Genomic DNA, 18,422 nt, shown 5'->3' on the forward strand with positions numbered 1-18,422 from the left:
GTCAAGAGGTTATACAAGACTCTACGCTTTTATATTGATCCCATCAAAGAGCATCGGGTTGACGATCATCTCTTTGTAAGGTTTTCTGGGGGAAGAAGTGCAAGGCAGTACAAAAATGTACCATCTTTTGATAGAATGTTCTTTGCATAGAGATCTGCTATTTGCTGGCTAAAAAGTAGCCCCCTAGTAGGCTTATCGGCTCATTCCACCAGAGCTAAAGTTGCTACCACTGCAGTGGAACATGGAGTGCCGGTCCTGGACATTTGTCATACGGCCACATAGGCGTTGGTACACACGTCCACAAAGTACTTCTCGCTTGACATGTCAAGTCCGTTGAGAGGGGCATTTTGCCTACCCTGTCTTGCAGGACTTTTTGGTAACAAATCCACCACCTGTGAGGTACAGCTATGGTATCTAGTAACAAGGTGAGGAATCTGTGATTAGAAGTATCCATCAGAAGAACAAGTTGCGTATCTTCGGTAACTATCTTTCTGGTGTATACCTAGGCTGTCTGGTTTTAGGTTTAAACTTATAATAACTGATAAAACCCCACTGAAAGGAAAATAGCCATCACCAGTGTAAACACATAAACACTGAAAAAACACCTTCACAATCACAAACTAAGTGCAATTCAAAGAAAGGAAAAGATGAGTGAAAGATTCATTTTTATTTCTTCCTGAAGGGGCCAATACAATGTTACTTTGTTATACAAGGCAGCAGCGAGAAAGACTGCGCTTCTTCTGCTTGAGTTTTGTTGTTTAGGAATGTCACTAATATATTGTTTCTTCTTCCATCTGCTTTTTTCAGTTTTGGGGTCTTTGGTTTAAAGATGCAGTGTTTAGAAGCATGTTGTAGGTCTTATTTAGTTATTTTATAAACTGTAGAGAATCAGGAAATATCAAAATCATATTTAATATTTTGGATACATTTGATTTCACTGATAGGTAAAATGGCTGCTTTCATAAGAATCTTTCCCAATGTATACCATCACTTTTACCCACAGACAGAGAATAGGTGAAATCCTTTGATACATCAGCCCCCTTTTTTTAGTGAGTCATTATTGATTGTAGATGAATTGCCAAACACTCCAGGCTTTAAACATTCAATGCAAGGTGTAGTGACAGGTATATGTGAAAATAGTGTTGTCACCAAGCATCTGAGATAGTGGTGAAAACATGACACCAGACGTTTGGTAAACATGGAATGCAGTGCCACTTGGAATGCTGCTGCAAATAGTTCCTACCAAGTTCAATGAAGATTGGAGTGATATATTGTTTGTATTTGCAGAAATTTAGCTACGTATATGGAAACGTTGTATGATGATCTGTCAAAATCAATACATGTGCTGAATGCTTCCCTGTAAGAGATCCTTGTCACTTGCTAGATAGTATGCTGAAAGCATCTTTGCAATCTTCAGACTTAACGAAGGATGCTATTGACTTTGTAGTCCAATCTGGTGCACTGTTTCGGTATGCCCAGGAACTAAAATGCAAATATTTCTCATTTTGTGCTTTGTGTGGCATCAAAGGAAGAGTCATACTAACTGTCATTTAGCTGGTGGTGCTCAGTCCTAGAGGCAGTGAATGCTATAATATCCATGTGGCACCATTTACAGAATTATTGTTTAGTAATGGTGCCAAAGTCAAGAAATGTGATGATCTTTGGCCACATATTGATAGTGATGTAAAATAAATACAGTCTACTGCATGCTCAGGTTTTTACAGGAATACATGACTGATGTAGTGGACATAATCAAAAAACAAGAGTCAGAAAACACCCTTGTCTACCCAAGTGTTCAGCATAATTGGCGTAGATCTGAAACATCTCCTTGAGAGTAGGCTGGGCTACACTTTTAGTGACTTTGGCAGTACAACATCTTGTATGTTGAAGTTCTTGCCACTGGGTAAGCAAAGAAATGTGGAGGAGCAATTCAGGAAATGTTATTTTACAGTCTATGTGAAATGTCTTGTGATGATGCATAGAAATGTCACTTCCCCAACCATGGCATTTGAAGTTAATGAAGCCTCACTGGAGTACTCTGCACAAGTACTAGATCCCTTCTGAATTTTCTCCAGACTTTGAAAAGTACAGCTTCACTTTTGACTGCTTCAATAACTGAAGGCATATGCGCCCAATTCAACGCATATGTTGCAGAACATGTCCTAGAGAATCACAATCTTCAGGTGCACCAGTACTGGCATGGAAAGCAATGTCATTGGCCAGTGTTAGGAAATTGTGTACTCGCTGTTTTGGCGTTGCCCGTCTCAAGTGCCAATGTTGAGAGGGCCTTTCCACAGATAAACGTTTACATAGGAAAGAAAGAGTGACCGCGCATAACCACAGACTTACTAAAGAAATATTGTATGGTGCACTACAATAAGTTTGATTTGTAAAAAATTATTTGGATCTCATATACCCTGTACATACTCTGTCTATACACATGCACTAACAGTGCAGAAAGAAAGCAATAATTAAAAGCAAAACATTCCATAAACACTGGAAAAACACAGTTTCTATTGTTTTTAATGGCTCGTAAATGTGTAACCGCTGATAACCACAGTTTTTTTGTGGTATTCAAAACACTGAAAAATCCCCACCAGAATAGACCAAAAATAGAAACTGGAAACAGGAAAGCCTATGTATACCCTATCTAACTGCTGATTCATCCCCGACCCACCTGCCTCCCCATTCTGTGTACTGGACTCTTTTCTTTCAAAAAGGTCCCAATCTAGAGTTTTTCTTACTAGCAATGCCAGTCTGAGGGCGCAAACAGTCCAAGAAAGCAACAGACATGAGCATGCATGGATGCCCCTTACACCTGCACTTGTCACTTCTGGAGCGGAACAAGAACATCGTGAAACCACAATGCCACCTGCCGGCACCCAGAAGTACTACTTTAAAGTTTCTGGACCTAGTTGGTGCCTGGTGAATATTCACAAGGTGTGGAATCTGCAATTGGATAGAATATCCACCAGAAAAATCATTCCCAAAGTAACTCGTTCTTCAAAAGCCCAAGTCCAAGACTGTTGGCAGGTGTTTTGTCATTTGGCTGAAGTGCCATTTACTCTTTCTGTTCCCTCTATGTAAATGAAGATTAAATAGACATTTCCTCCAAGGGTATTATATCTTTAAAAAAAAAAAACCCGGTGGATCAGTATCTACCACGGATCAAATTCTCTTCAACATGGCATCTTTAAGCTGTATGCCCTTAATTTATTTTCTAGTTTTCATCTGTATAAACATAATGTACATCTTTGTTGACCCCTAAAAACTTGCTACCCAAATAAGCAGTGAGTATGCTTAACTCTGTATATGCTTGTAATCATTCTGCTTGACGATGCTGTCCGTAGTGAGATGCGCTTCTCAGAATAATCTCAACCATTGATTTATACATTGAACCTGATTTCAATACCTCTGTGGTTGCATTCTGCATGGATACAGAATTATTTATTTTAGTAGCCGGATATAATCACTAGCCAGTGGCATCTACTTTGTCAGCAGAAAGAGAAAAAGTGGCTCGTATGGGTACTAAGCAGAAGTAAAGGGTGTTTTATGTAGCAGTTTGAGCACTTTAATAAATGTAGTACTGTGTTGGTCGATCTTGTATAGGAGGATAGTGGTTATTTGAGCAGTGTTTCTTATTTTTATAACTCGTCTATAAAGAAACCAGAGGTCTTGTAATCTAAAGAAGGGTTGAAAGATAATTATTATATATAATCCTTTATCAAACATTAAAAAAATGACATGCATGCTTCTGAAACCAGAATTATGACCATCAGAGGCATACCTGTTTCTCTCCAAGAGGCATCAAAGCACAGAGTCTCATGACTTGAGTTTCTTGCTAGAGTGATTTTGGCAGAGTTGGGCGAAAGCATACATTTGCTGTTCAGTAGAACTCAAACATAATTTTGCATGAGAAATCACTCGATTATTGTCAAAATACGTTCATAAGAGCTACATAAGATAGTTTAAAGTTGTCTTTCCAGGTTGTGTCCTGTGGATTTCTGCATTTGTGTATTTTACTTGCCTTTTGGGGTGACAGACACAACTTACTTTACTATGCTTGCTTGACTGAACCATATCGCCCTTGCCTCACATAGCTCCCAGTCTCCATAACATTCTGCCCAGTTGCACATAGATAGGTTTACTGTTAGTCACATTTCTACTTCCTCTTTCAATTGAAGCCCCACTCACCCAATGCTATGAAATCTGCTCACCTCTCATTGAATGTTCATGGAGGTGAGCTTTCTGCTTAAACCTTCAGTTCCTTGTGTGATGGCTGGTGAACTTCTGCAGATATAGGATAACCTTCCTATACACTACAATGTCAATCGGTGTAAGCTCTGGTAGGTTTCAATTGGAAATAGTCTTTCATTGTTATGGTGAGTGTCAGCAGGAGTAAGGTTAGAGGAGGACTCCTCGTATATGCCTCAGAAGGTATTACAGGGAAGTAAAGTTTACAGTTGTAAGGTGATGGTGTGATCTGTAAAAGTGTTTGTATTACAGGAATTTCTGAATTAAAGAGCTGGAAGCACTACTTCTTTTTACAAACATTTCATTGAAAATTTGCACTTACAATATAATCCATTAAGACAGGACACAACTACCTAATTGAATTCTCTAGTATAACTGATTCACTTCATTCCACCATAAAATACTGGTATTTTTTGTTGCAACTCTTCTGCTGTTTTCATACCCCCAATGAATATTGAATAGCCTCAATCCATATAACTTTTACATTACTCACACCTTTTTCCTCATATCTTTTCTAGCTTGTCTGGGCAACCTTTTTGTTGTGTACCTCTCTTACAAGCACCATTTACCTATGCATTCTGTAGGCAGGTTAAGGATTTTCCATTGTCGTGCAATGACTTTCTTTGATGTCACTAATATGATAAATACCACAGTGTTACCTACTTTTTACATCTCTAACATAGATCCTATCACTATAGGTTGTATTGCTTGGACTTCACTCTGATATTGGACTAGACTCTATCCTCTTCTGGATACTTCTGACTTCAGTTTCCTTGCCTTTTGAATCGTCCAATGTCCCAGATTTGATCCTAAAACTTAAACAGTGGGTCCCATGCCAATAGCTTGCGCTTTCATCCTCTGAGCAGACTGAACACTGCCTCTGGATAGGACAACAGGACTCGCTCTTGTGCACTGACATAGCTTCCTCTTTTGCCACACCTTTTGTTGTGAATCAAGTTCGGCTTATGATTTCAGCTCCCGCCATTATTACTCTAAAAAAATATTTCCAAGAATGCGAATGGGACGTCTTCCCAGAAAGCTTGGGTTTAAATTTGTGCTGTGACTGCTCGAAGCACATGTCTGTCATAGATCTGCTCAAAGTTTGCCTTTGGTGTCTCAGAAGTGTGACTTGAAGTCACACGCTAAATTCTTACTGATGCACCCTAAGGCCATCAAGGAATGTAAAGCTAAAACTCACATTAATGAGCATAAGAAGAGGGGCTGGTCCAGAGGTCACTGCTGTACCTGGTCCAGTTTGCTGACATTTGGGAAGTCTAAGATGAGGTTAAAAGAAAGGTTGAGCTATAAGCAGAAGATGTCCATGCAGGGTTTATTTCCTTGCCGCTATTCCTCTTCCAGTGAGAAGTTGTACACTCACGGCTCTGCGGTGACTCCATCAGGTTTTTTTTTTAACTCTGGCTGTATTCCTGGTCTCGAGCCAATGTGACCTGAGTTTTTTAGGCTATCTTCGACTCTGCAGCAAATTGAATCCTTCAAAAGGGCCATGCTGCAGTTATTCAAGTTGGTTCTGGGTCACTCTAATATGCTTTTGTCCCACGTTTCCGCTGAGCCCTCTAGTTGAAATCTGTAGGGAAGTGCCTCTGTTTGACATGATCACCCCTACTTCTTGCTTGTTCATTGGTGCAATTTTGACTGAAGTGCACTGGTATCTTGCTAACCCGGTTCCCAGTGCCAGTGCTCTTTCACTAAAGCAAGGTAACAGTTCAATTATACCTCAATTGGCAAGACTTTTAGCACCTCTATGAGTCCATTGTAAACGGTAACCCTGGTAACTAAGGAACAGGTACTAAAGAGAGTCTCTAAGGGCTGCAGCATATATTGTGCTACCCTAAGGGACCCACCACCAAACCCAAGCAGACTGCCATTGTAGGCTGCGTGAAATGGTGCAAACAAATGTAAAAACATGACATGGCACACACTCTGTGTGCCATGCCCACATGCACTGCATGCAATATATGTAAATCACCCCATAGAGCAGGCTGTATATTCCTAAGGCAGGGTGTATCATATTAAATGTTAGGGCATATCTGCATGAGCAGATACGCCCTTGTGCTGTCTAGTTCAATTACTAGATATCACAAGTGAACAGGGAAGCCATATTAAGTATTTGTACTGGTCATTACAATTTCCCCAGCAACATGATGACTTTTCTGAAACCCATGGTGTTTGGTATCAAACACCTTGTCTTAATCAATCCATACTGATGCCAGCACTTGAGGTATTAAAACATGCACCCAGGGAGCATCTTTGAGGTGCCCCCTGAAAACCAACCAGCCTCTTAGTGTGCTGGCTGACTGGTCTCATCCAGCCTGGCACCACAGAGATGTTTCTGACCTCCCTGCAGGTGAGAGCCCGTGCTCTCTGAGGTCCGAAACAATGCCTACTCTGGAGGAAGGTGTTCACGCCTCCTCCAGCAGTATGGCTAGTAATTTAGCATATAAAGGCCAGGGGCTTCAAAGCCCCTGCTGCCTTTGATATGCGACCTTGGCTTCCCCCAGACCTGGGAAATGCCACCCTCTGCCCTTAGCCCCATTTGGCACCAGGAAAGGCGGGAAATTAGCTATGCAAGTAGGCGTGTTGCACCACAAGGCTACTCACACCAATAAGGTTGGCTGCCTGATGTGCTCCACGAAGGAATGATTCCACCATCTTGATTTTAGTGGCATTAGGAACTCTGGGACAGGGTTATGCCCACTCCCCACATTAAGTAGTCCTAATGGGTGTAGTGACCCCAAGGGTAAGTAGCCTATTGGCTACCAACCTTCACTCCCCTTAATGCCCCTAAATTCTTTATTTAGGTGGCCCCCTGACACCAGGAACTCCGATTCGACTGACTCCAGAAGAAGAAAGACAAATAAGAGCCAAAGAACATGAGAACAGAGTACTAGCTGTGGACTTTGGCCCCAAACCCTGCCTGCCTAATCCTGTCCTGAAAAATCACAAAGACCTTACTCGTCCTGCAGCTGTGCATCCTCTAAAAGCCGCAGAAGGCTGCCAGCACTTTGTCCACCAGACAGCGTCTCCCTTGAAGTGGAGGAGCCACTTCCCTGCAGGCACGGACTGCGATGTCCGGTGCACCAATCTGCTGACCACCAGGTCCACTGACACAGCAGCCACCCAGGAAGAGGACACCGTGCACCAGGAAGTCAGATCTGTCCCCCCACCAAGTTCTGAGTCGCTAGGGCCTCCAGGATCTTCCCAACACTAATGCCCGAGGTACTGGAACATGTTGCAAGCACCATGGCATGTTTATGTTCAGTCCGAACAGCACCACAACCAAAACCAACCTGTACGTCGAGGGACTTCACCAGAGACCAGCCCCACAGCAGAAGTTGCCTTGCTGTGTTTCTTCTCCCTCATCTGCAGGTGCACCGTGAACTGTGAACTGTGAGAGCCTCAAACTCAACTACCCGCCGGACAAAACGCCTATGAACCCGAGCCCCCGAGTCCATTGATACCAACAGTTTCTCTGTGGCCCTGAAACCCCTGTTGAGTGGAACCCCCCTTTGGGTTCTGTCAGACTGGTCTCCCAGTCTCACCTTGCAGCCTCTTTCCTACAAGTACTTTTCCTATTGACTACAGTGCTTTGCATCTGAGGCTACCATCGCTAAAAGCCCCTCTGCACCCGGACACCCCAGGGCAGGTAAAACTGAGCGATTTGTGCTTGCTTGGACCTTGGCCCCTACTCACCTTAAGCTCAGTAGATAAGTCCGAAAGTCATTTGCAAGTGACCCTATGCAGTGAATGTTTCTCCCAAAGGATAACATTACCGCATTTGAATATCATGCCTCAAATCTGACAGCTGTAATTTTCTACTGTATATACTGTCAAATTTGAGAACGTCTAAAGTACTTACAAGATTATGAAGAGGCCAGCACTTATGAGCATGACAAAGCGGTTGTACTCTACACCTCCATCCCGCTTTTCCTTTTAGATTTCCCACGCCAGCGCCAAGATCATACATTGATCTAACCACCCGGATTGTTCGTTCATTAAGATGACCAACTAACCAGGATTAAGTCTGTTCCACTGAGGGCTGTCATTCCGTACTCCCCCACACTTGTCTTGATGAAGACCCGGCCTTGACTTCTTAATTAATCATTGATTGTGTTGAAATTCGACGATCACCTATGGTCCAGATTTACCAAGGCTCTGCGTGCAAATGATTAATTAATTTGTATAAAGCTACAGAGTCATTGTGTGTTTTTGCAATACTCTGGCCTTCTTTTCCCTTGTACATATTTTAATCGCTTTGTACATAATATCCGCACCAAGTTATATCACTGAGCACTAATGTCACTTTAGCACACATCACTCTAAGCTTCACCTTGCGTTGATAGCCCTGCTTACAAATGTGTGAGTATATATAAATGCATTAATATATATAAAATACCATAATACTCACCAATTTGCGCTAGTTTTGTTTAATGTGTTCCATATGTCTAAACATCTCATTGTTTGAAAATTGTACAAAAACAGCGTGAGTAATAATTGCTTGCACAAGAAATAGTTTGTATACCCGACAGAACCATTCTTTGTTTATAAATCAAATCTGACAACTGTCATTTTCTACTGTTTCTACTGTAAAATTTGATAACGTCTAAAGTACTTACCAGATTATGAAGATCTTGGTATTAAAAAAATCTATAACAATTTTATTTTTCTAAATTGGTCCTGAGTTTCTTCTTGGGAGTGTCTCTCATTTATTGACTATGTGTACAACAAATGCTTATCACTAACCTCTGATAAACCTAAACTGCTCTCCCACACTACCACAAAAGAGAGCATTTTTGATTATTAATTTAAGCCCTGTAAGCTAATAAGGGCCGTCTGAATCCTACAGTCAGGTCCCTCCACAGCACTGTCTTACCCCTTCCTGTCTGCGCCTTGTCACCTCTGCCACAAGCTGTGTCACTTGTGCCCAGTTCTGGGCTAGTTCTAGACTCCACATTTGTTCAAATGTCAGATCCAGAGCTGACTTCATCCCAATCCGTCATATGTTCGAAATTGAAATGAAAAAAAAGCCCAACCTGTGGTTTTTGGTTGATTTCATCACTGTTGCTTTCCTGTCTAAAGAGCGATATTACCAAAGGTAGTAGGCCTTGATTGGCTCTGGCACTGGTCCAAGGGCTTGCCCTAGTATCTTATATCGATGATGATGATGATGAGGAGGATGATGAGGCGGTGGATCAGCTTATTCCCCCCTCACTACATTGATAAATTCCTGTATTTGGATTTATTGAAAACTAGTGGCTTAACACTTCTCCTGAAACTGACCTTTACTCACCCTTGGTACAACACACTGAGAAGAGTGGTGTACATGAGGTCTTGGATTAACAGTTGCCTTCTATGTGGAGTGAGACTAATTTATTAACTGAAGTTCTCTAACTTAGACCATCTTCCTCGGAACCGTTGGTGCCATTTAATGACCTCTCACTGACTGTTTTTCTCTATGGGTCACTCCTTGTTCTGGTCTCATGGTGAGCAGCCAGGTTGCCTAGCACCATAGACCTGCTCATAGGGACCACACATTCTTTACTCAGCACCTGAATCTGGAAAGCGTTTGTTACCGGCTTCCACCAGCAAGTTTGTTCTGAGCGCCTTTCTCATGGCTCCTCCAGATATAAATTCCAAATGAATAGATTCTTTAGGCAAATGTGTTTTTGTCTGCCAGGCTAGATCTTAAGTCTTTGAACGCAGTGTCCCTCTTGAGTCGTTATCCTCTCATATTTTGGGACATAACGAGTCAGATTTTGCCTGCCCTTTCTGAGGATTTTAGAAATTCCTTTGCAAAGACAGTGTACAATAGATCCAATCAATCAATCGGGGTTTATAGAGCGCGCTACTCACCCGTGAGGGTCTCAAGGTGCTGGGGGGAGTGTGGAGGGAGGGAAGCAGATCCGGATCAGTTGAAGAGCCAGGTCTTGAGGTCCTTCCTGAACTTGTGCGGGGTCGGTGAGCGTATGATGTTCACAGGGAGCTCGTGCCAGGTCTTGGTTGCGATGTAAGAGAAGGCTCTCCCGCCTGCTCTGTTACGGCGGATGCGGGGGGCATCGTCCAGAGCGAGGTCGGCGAAGCAGAGGTTCCTCTTGGGTACGTGGAAGGGTAATCTCTCGTTGAGGTATTTGGGTCCGGAGCTGTTGAGGGATTTGTAGGCGTGGGTGAGGAGTTGCTGTGCTGTGCAATGCTGCCAGATATGTGCTTTAGGTTGGTTTGAACACCACATATTGTCCCTTATGCCACAGGCACACGAGTGAGCTTTCACCACCACCCCTGGATGCACGCCACCTATCCTGGTGATGTCCAGGCTTCCTTAATAGATATGCAATTCGATGGAGCCAGGCCCTTTGGTGAAGAGGTGGAGTTGGCTCTAGAGTGCTTTAAAGACTGCAGATCTATGGCATGCTCTGGGTCTGCTTTCCACTGCTTGTCAGTTCCACTAGTAGTACCCGAAGTTCTGCGTATATTAAAGAGGCCTTACCTGTCTGGTCTGCCAAAGGCAGCCCTTCCAGCTTTTTTATGACCTCAAAGGACAGAGTGGTGGCAGAGGCTGTAACCACCAGTAAACCTAGCATTCTTCTACCTCTTCCTTGCAGCACCTACCATTTATCTGCTTTGGTTCCCACTCCATTGATCATTTGCGGCTGGTAAGGGGCAGAATTTTTGTCTGGCCTGCTGGCGTCTGGTTGCTTTGGGCAAGTTAGTTCTTCATGGTTGTTGAAGTTTGTTACTTCCTTCCCTTCGTGTATGTTCCACCAGTTGCTTCTCCTACATTGGTCGTCCATGCAGCCATCCTCTCAAGGGAAGGTCAGTTCCTGGTTGCCAAAGGTGCGATGGATGGGGTGCCTGAGGCGGAGAGGGGCACAGGATGGATGTTGCTCATATTAGAAGGAAAAGGAGGGGTTGAGTCCTATCTTGAATATTAGACTTCCGAACACCTTCCTAAAGTAAGACCAATTCAGACTGCTGATAAAGGCCTAGGTTCTGTTGGCCTTGGATATCGGAGACAGGATGGTGTCCTTGTTGGATCTGTACTTGCATATGTAGATCCTGCGGTCCCATAGGTGTTCCCTGTGGTTTCTGGACAGGACGGATAATAATCAAATCATCATCCTGCCCTTTGGCCTTACCACAGCCCCCGGGTGTTCATAAAGGGGATGTCAGAAATTATGCCCCATCTTCACAGGTCAGGGATACATTTATTTCTATAATCCTCAACAACTGGCTTCTGAAGGCAACAGTACTACAGCTAGTCTCGAACCAACAACAATTTAATTACTGTCCACACTGGGTTTCTTCATCAACAAACTGAAATCCCATCTTGGACCTGTGCAGCACATTCTCTTCATTGAGGCAATCTTGAATTTGATGACTATGAATGCCTTTCCACCTCCCCAGTGAGTCTTGGACATACAGGCTATGATTGCAATATTTCTGGCGCCAGCCCTTGTTCCAGCAGCATTGTTCTTAGCCTTCTTGGTCTCTTGGCCTCTTGCATCCTGCTAGTGCCTCATACCTCGTAGCACATGTGGGCTCTGCTGTGGAACTTTCAGCCACAGTAGGCCCAGCACTCAGGGTGTCTGTCAGATAAAGGAGCAAAGAGCTTCACTGGTGAATAATGGATGCCATTCTGATGCGCTGTAGACCATTCGCCTTACACTATCCAGAACTCACAGTTATGATGGATTCGTAAACCCTTGGCTGAAGGGACACCTGGATAACATTCAGATAAGAGGACTTTAATATCTGATGGGGCAGCAGAATCCTATCATTATCTGGAGCTTATGACTTCTTGCTGGACCTCAAGGCATTTCTATCTTCCATTGGGGCAGATCTGTCCAGTTCTTGACAGAGAGCACCACCAACATGTGGTACTGCATCAAGCAGGGCGGTGTGCGGGGTCTTGTTTTCTCTGTCTGGAGGCTGTGACAATGGTTGGTTTCTCATGGTGTTTCTGCTCGGTCACCTAGCTGGCTCTCACAGCAGGGTGGATACCCTTAGCAAGGGTTACTTTACTGACCACAATTACCATCTGCATCCGGGGGTGGTGCAGGCAGTCTTTGGTCAGGTGGATGTGCCCTTGGTAGAGCTTTTCGCTTCCTCCATGACATGCAATGTCTGATCTTTTGTGCCTTTAGCGTTTTCTTCTTGTATTTCCTAGTGAATGCATTCTGCCTTTGGTGGGACACTGGCTTCCTTTTCCACCACTACTGCTTATCCCTAAAGTTCTGAGGAAGGTCCAGAAGGACTGAACACAGCTCTTCGTGATGGGTACCGGTCCCGGGGAGTCTGGTACTCTGACCTACTGAATCTAGGTGTATGCCCTCTGCTTTGGCTGCCTCTTCGGTGGGAGGTGTTGTCTCAGCAGTAGGATAAGGTCCTGCACCCAAACCTTCACCATCTACACCTCCATGCATGGAGTTTAAGCGGAACCAGTTGAGTGGTTTTAATTTTCTATTGGAGGTCCCATGGGATCCTGGTCGCTAGCTGCCCATCCACCAGTCTGTTTATGCTGACCATTGGGCTAAATGTGTGGCCTGATCGGAGAATTAACAGGTCAGCCCTCTTCATGCCAAATTTTCTGAAGACCTTCTGTTTGTTTTGTCTCTGCTCGGAGATTAGCCTTTCTGGGACAGTGTTGAAGGTTACTCTTCTGCCCTTTCTACATTTACAGGATCAGCCCTCCTTATTCTTTAAATAAATGTATTTAAATTCATTTTACTTATGTTAACAAACAAAGCATTCAGACAATGACCAATGGTTTTCACATCAATAAATATCCACTTTGTGTCTTTGTGTATTCATCAATTGGTATCAATGAGGATATCTTTAGGAAACAGTGCCCAGAAGAAACAAGCCCAGAGGGAACCAAATGTCCTTCGGTCATAACTTAAAGGGAATTGTTGAGGTATAGACATCTGTTGTTTCATTTCAGGAATTCAAGTCTTCTATCCAGTTTTTCTCATTAGGAGGGGGTCCACGTCCCCAGTGTATTGTGACTTGTCTCTTCAGCCCTCCTTATTAAAATCATATGTTGTGATGCAGTTTTAAAAACATTTATGTGATGATGCCTTAGCCTTTTTTATGGCACAGTGGGACCTTAATTTTGTTCTTACTTTTTTGATGTACACTCATAACACCATGCATAGTTATTCCCTGAAGTTATTGACTCTTAATGACTCCTAAAATAGGCTTCCTTATTGCAATTACATTTGCATATCATGGTGGTGACCTGCAGGTGTATTCTATGCAACCACCTTCTACCTCCTTCTTTCCTGACAAATTTGTGGTTAGGCCCAGGGCAGCCTTTACTGTAAAGCTAGTGTCACACTTCAGTGTGGGACAGTCCATCATGCGCCCCCCGTTGTTCTGTCTGCTGTATGTCTCTAATGAGGATGAGATGGTAAATTGGCTGGATCCTAAGCAGGCCCTTCATTTACATATTGCTCGCACTGAGAAACATCATATGGACGATCAACTCTTTGTTGGACTGCCAGACTGAAGAAAGGGCAAGCCTTCCAAAAACTAACCTTATCACGGTGGATTGTCTTCTGTATCAAGCTATCCTATGCCTATTTTTTTTTAACACCATCACTTTTTGGTGCTTCTGTTTTGGGATTCATTGAGAGGTTGAGGAATTTGTGGTTAGAAGTATTTTTCAGAACAATAAATTGCTTACCTTTGACTGCACTCTTTCTGGATGATACTCAAACCAAACGTGAATTTATGACTGGGTTTATGGCTTAATATTTGATAAAAATCTGATATGACACACACTAGACCACCTTAGGACTCGTTGCGAGGGTTGGCTAGATCCCCTTGAAGATGCAGACTGGCGAAATGCACTGATGGCACATAGGGTTATCATTTTCTCCAGGCTGCGTCTGATTCAGACCTATTATTTTTACTGTGCCTATCTCACTCCGGCCCGGCTGCACCAGGTGGGCCTCCTCTCTGAACCTGCCTGCCCCCTTTACACCTGTGCCCCTTCCAATTTCTATCACATAGTGTGGTTGTGACCCAGGATCCCGGAATTCTGGACTGCCATTGTGGGGGAATTAACTGGTGTGTTGGGATGAGAGGTAGACCTTTCCCCTTTAATGCTCTTGCTGGGGTCATGGAGGGCCCTGGGGGCTCGAGTGCGGACTAGGTATTCCGAGAAACGGCTCTTGTGGTGGGCAAAGAAGTCTTCACCGCCCGCTTGAAAAATCCTGCCCCTCCCACCCTATCACAGTGGAGGCGGAGGGTGGACTGGTGTGTGCATCAGTAGCGATCAGTGTATAAGGCCCGAGGTTGTCCCTCGAAACATGGTCGGGTATGAGGGAAGTGGCTGGGACAGTTGGCCTGAGCCAGCACTCCATTGTATTTCCACCACTAACTGTCTGCCGGACGATGATACTATCTTATGCACTTGGCCTGTATCATGGTTAACTGCTAAAACTACTGTTGTGGTATCTGAGTGTCATGATGTGCAATTTGTGAAAAAATTAAAAGTTCAGCTGTTTTTGCATTTATCCTCCTGATGAAGTGTAGATGAGTGATGAATCGGTAGCTGGCAGTGTGGTTAGGGTCTAGGTTGTATATCTTTAGGAGTGTGTAGCTTGCCTGTCTTTTGATCTTCAGGGGAGATGTCTTGAGTAAGGGTGGCATTGATGAAGGTGAGTAGGGGTGAGAGAGTTTCTTCATTGAGGGCTTTGATGAAGGATGAGCATAGGATATTCTCTTTATAGATGGTGGCTTTGAGGGCATTGAAGATGTTGCTGAGGTCACTGAAAGACAGGGTTTGAAGGTTGACCTTTGTGCTATGCACCTGGGAAAGCTGTTGGATCGTCATGAGGAGGATTCGAAACATGTGCTCCCCTTGCATAGTGGAGAGTTGTATGTTTTTTCTACATCAGGTTCAAGCTGCTCTGGTTCAGCATCAGCAAGTGTTGGAAATGCCTTAATCACTCTATTGGAATAATTTGACCAGCATTTACATTTCTATGTTGATTAATGAGAGGTTAATGAGATTTGTGCACAGTACTGCCTGTTCTCACACAGATTAACCTACTTTTTAATACCTGTAATTGTTTGTTCTCTCAGACCTCCTGGTAGTTGACCCTCTTTCAAGCTTTTCTGGACCATATTTTACCCAGTTCTTCCAACATTGCGTGCCTCAAATTCCACCCACTGAAATGGTTCCAATTATTTGTAGGAATAGCCAGGATGAATTACTCTAGATTTCCACTCTATTCCTCAGTACTTGAAGCCTTCCACAGAGCATTCTGTTGTGCAAATACTTCCACAGTCTTTGTCTCACCCAGAGACTAATTCTCTGACTATAACTAGCTTGCACATCTGTTTTTGTGAGCTGTGGTAGGAATTTGTGCTCATGAGTGCTCCATACCAAGGCCAATTCAATCAGTTTGGTTTCTGCTCTCACCAATTCTTGTGATTTCTGTATAGGCTTCTACTTTGGGGTTCATATAAATAATAAATTATTATTTAACAGTACAGTGGCAACAAGATCTGCAAAACCTAGAAAATAAAGACCAGTGATACATATTGTGCATTATAAAGTGCATTTCACATCTCTACCATATCTCCTTAGAAATATTGTAGGTAACTAGGATCCTAAAATCCCTGATTGAGCCTATGCTTTATTTAACACATTCAAAATAATATGAATCATAAAGTCATACTTGAGGTTAACCAATAATGCCCTTTAAGTGAGCATTGTAGAGTCCATGACTATAGAAACCCAAATCTCCTTTTGAATTTGCAATTGATCATTTCATTAATGAATCACACCCTCTTTCCTTTCTTCAGTTTTTGGGGGTACCTCCAGTGTCGTCAAATGCAGATTTCCGCTACTGCTAGAGCAAAGTCTATTCATACTTGTGTATAATTGTTCAGCCCATCAGTGTCTTCCGTATCATGAAGTAGTGCAAGGTCCAATGACTGGGTTATAACTAAGTCACTGGACTCCGACAGCTGATGCTAGCTAGAGTTGCAATAGGCATTCTCTTTTGAACGAAACCTAAAGAAACTAGTATTCCTTCGAGGTTGGATTTCCCAGCATGGACCGAACACCTAATTAGACAATTCTGTTCAGGGCGCTCGCACTTGTGGCGCCCTCCAAGCACTTGCTGACTTGTATGCCTTTCCTGTAGTTACCCTAATGTTTGTAGACATGTGGTGTGATGAAGTACATGGTGATGTTGATGTGTCATGTATACTAACGTTTGCTTTGAACACTAGATCAGTGATGTACATTCATCGCTCCTTAGCTAAACAGGAAAGATCTAGATATATGTGATACTATTTTGTTAATTGCAAACATCTGATTCATGCTCTTGTGTATAACCTGTTGTCAAAGTCAATTAAATTAATAAAAATTATCCTTCGAGCTCCTTTTAAACTTTTTGAATTTGTCTGAAAAAACATTTTACTTCAATACAAACTGAACAATTAAATGCCTTTTATGGGGCGATGTTGGCGACCACCAATCCTTGGTTACTTTCATTGTATTCTTTTGTGTAGGTCTTAACTGTATTGATCACATTTGTGTTGACAAAATGTTGTGGGTGCACTCACTGCCCCAGGTCTTGGATTCTCTACAACCTTTACTTATCTTCATAACGATGTGCAGGTGATCAGATATACACCTTATAATTATTTCTTTGTCTGTCATGGTATGTGCCTCAGTTGGCACGAGAAAGGAATAAATATATTTAGAGTGATTAGTATGCTACAGAGAAGTGAGTGGGTGCTCCATCCCGCGCTATTGGTCTCTCAAGGTTTTTTAAATTTAATTCCATTGCCTCCCCAAAATTGGTTAAAGCATTAGCCCTTCCTATAACTCTATTTAAGACTGTATTACATTCCCTTTTCTGTTGAAAGTAATAGCTGTGTGTATATCACAGGAATCTTTATTAAAACAAGGTTTGATTTATAGAAGAGGTCTCACTATATTAAGGGAAGCCGTTCTTCCTCAGTTATAGGGCTTTTTGCATAATGGGACCCTGTCTTTATTGCTTGACACATCATGGATGTCACCACATAAATTGAATTCATCAGTTGTGTTGATCCACACATACATACATATGTATGTTCCTGTAAGCTGACTCTGATCCATAAAAGTCAAATGAGCTTTAATAAAAATATTGGTCTTTGCGTTTACTACTTTTGGCTGCTTCCTTTGTTTTCATGTAAAACGTATATATCAGAGCAAATGTTTTAATTGCTATGCTGTTTTCTTTCAGATATTCTGAACTGACTGAAAACCAACAGCAACTAATTAGGGAAACACTAATCACTTGGCTTCAAGCTCAGGTATCTTTTTCTACAAAATAATGTGTGCGTTTAAAATGTTTTTAAAGGATGAAAACCCTCTCGACTTTATTAACTCTGTTAAGGACAATGGATTTATCATTTGGCTGCGCGTTGCGATGTTTCAGAAGTGTAAGATAGCAGTTATAATAGGATGAGTTTTGAGTGCTATTACTCCAACTATCATGAAATAAGGCTCTTAGCATCCTTCTTTGAAATTTTAAGCTCTTAACACTAAAAAAAAAAAGTAAAAAGAAAGTACTTTAAAGCTGAAAAATAGCACAAATGTGGCTCTTTATTAAATCATCTTCATTAATGTTCATAAGCAGCAAATAAACAATTAATATGGACAACCCTCATGCTATACCACAGAAGGTCCAGGGGCTTCCTTAAGGTGACAGTGATCTTTTTTGATTTCTAAAAGCTGAATGAGCCATTTCTGTTATTTTGTTTCCTTTTGTAAATAGGAAATATAGAAATTACCTGTATCAGTGAAGCTGTTTTCTAACGTTTACTCCATCCCTTGTTCTATAATGAGCTTTCTTTAAATATTTTTCATGCATGTTTCCTTTTTAAAAGGATACGAAAAATGTAAATTATGTGTTGCCGGTTATAGGTATGGGCTTGTTTTTATTTATTTATGGGGAGTGTTAGTTCTCTCCATTGTAACGATGTCCGTAAATCCTGCACCTGGATGAAGATATTCAGTGTTTGTAAATTAAATGAAGATACTCTTGATAGAGAACCAGTGTTATAGGTAAGTAACTATCTTCTAAAACAGTATCAGTTCCCATGCTGCAACCACAGCACAAAACTCTAAAATGTCAGACTGA

At 42.4% G+C, this 18,422-nt stretch overlaps 1 protein-coding gene across 2 annotated transcripts in view; it reads left to right on the top strand.

Moving 5' to 3' along the window:
* Positions 1-18,422, top strand: part of XPOT (exportin for tRNA) — a 464,061-nt gene that overhangs the window by 72,923 nt on the left and 372,716 nt on the right. For both annotated transcript variants that reach the window (XM_085653409.1, XM_085653408.1), the window contains exon 5: positions 17,523-17,592. In XM_085653409.1, the coding sequence (XP_085509535.1) occupies positions 17,523-17,592 (70 nt within the window). The remainder of the gene's footprint in view (positions 1-17,522; positions 17,593-18,422) is intronic.

The sequence above is a fragment of the Triturus cristatus genome, chromosome 4_1, assembly GCF_964204655.1.
Source record: "Triturus cristatus chromosome 4_1, aTriCri1.1, whole genome shotgun sequence".
NCBI classification, from domain to species: Eukaryota; Metazoa; Chordata; class Amphibia; order Caudata; family Salamandridae; genus Triturus; species Triturus cristatus.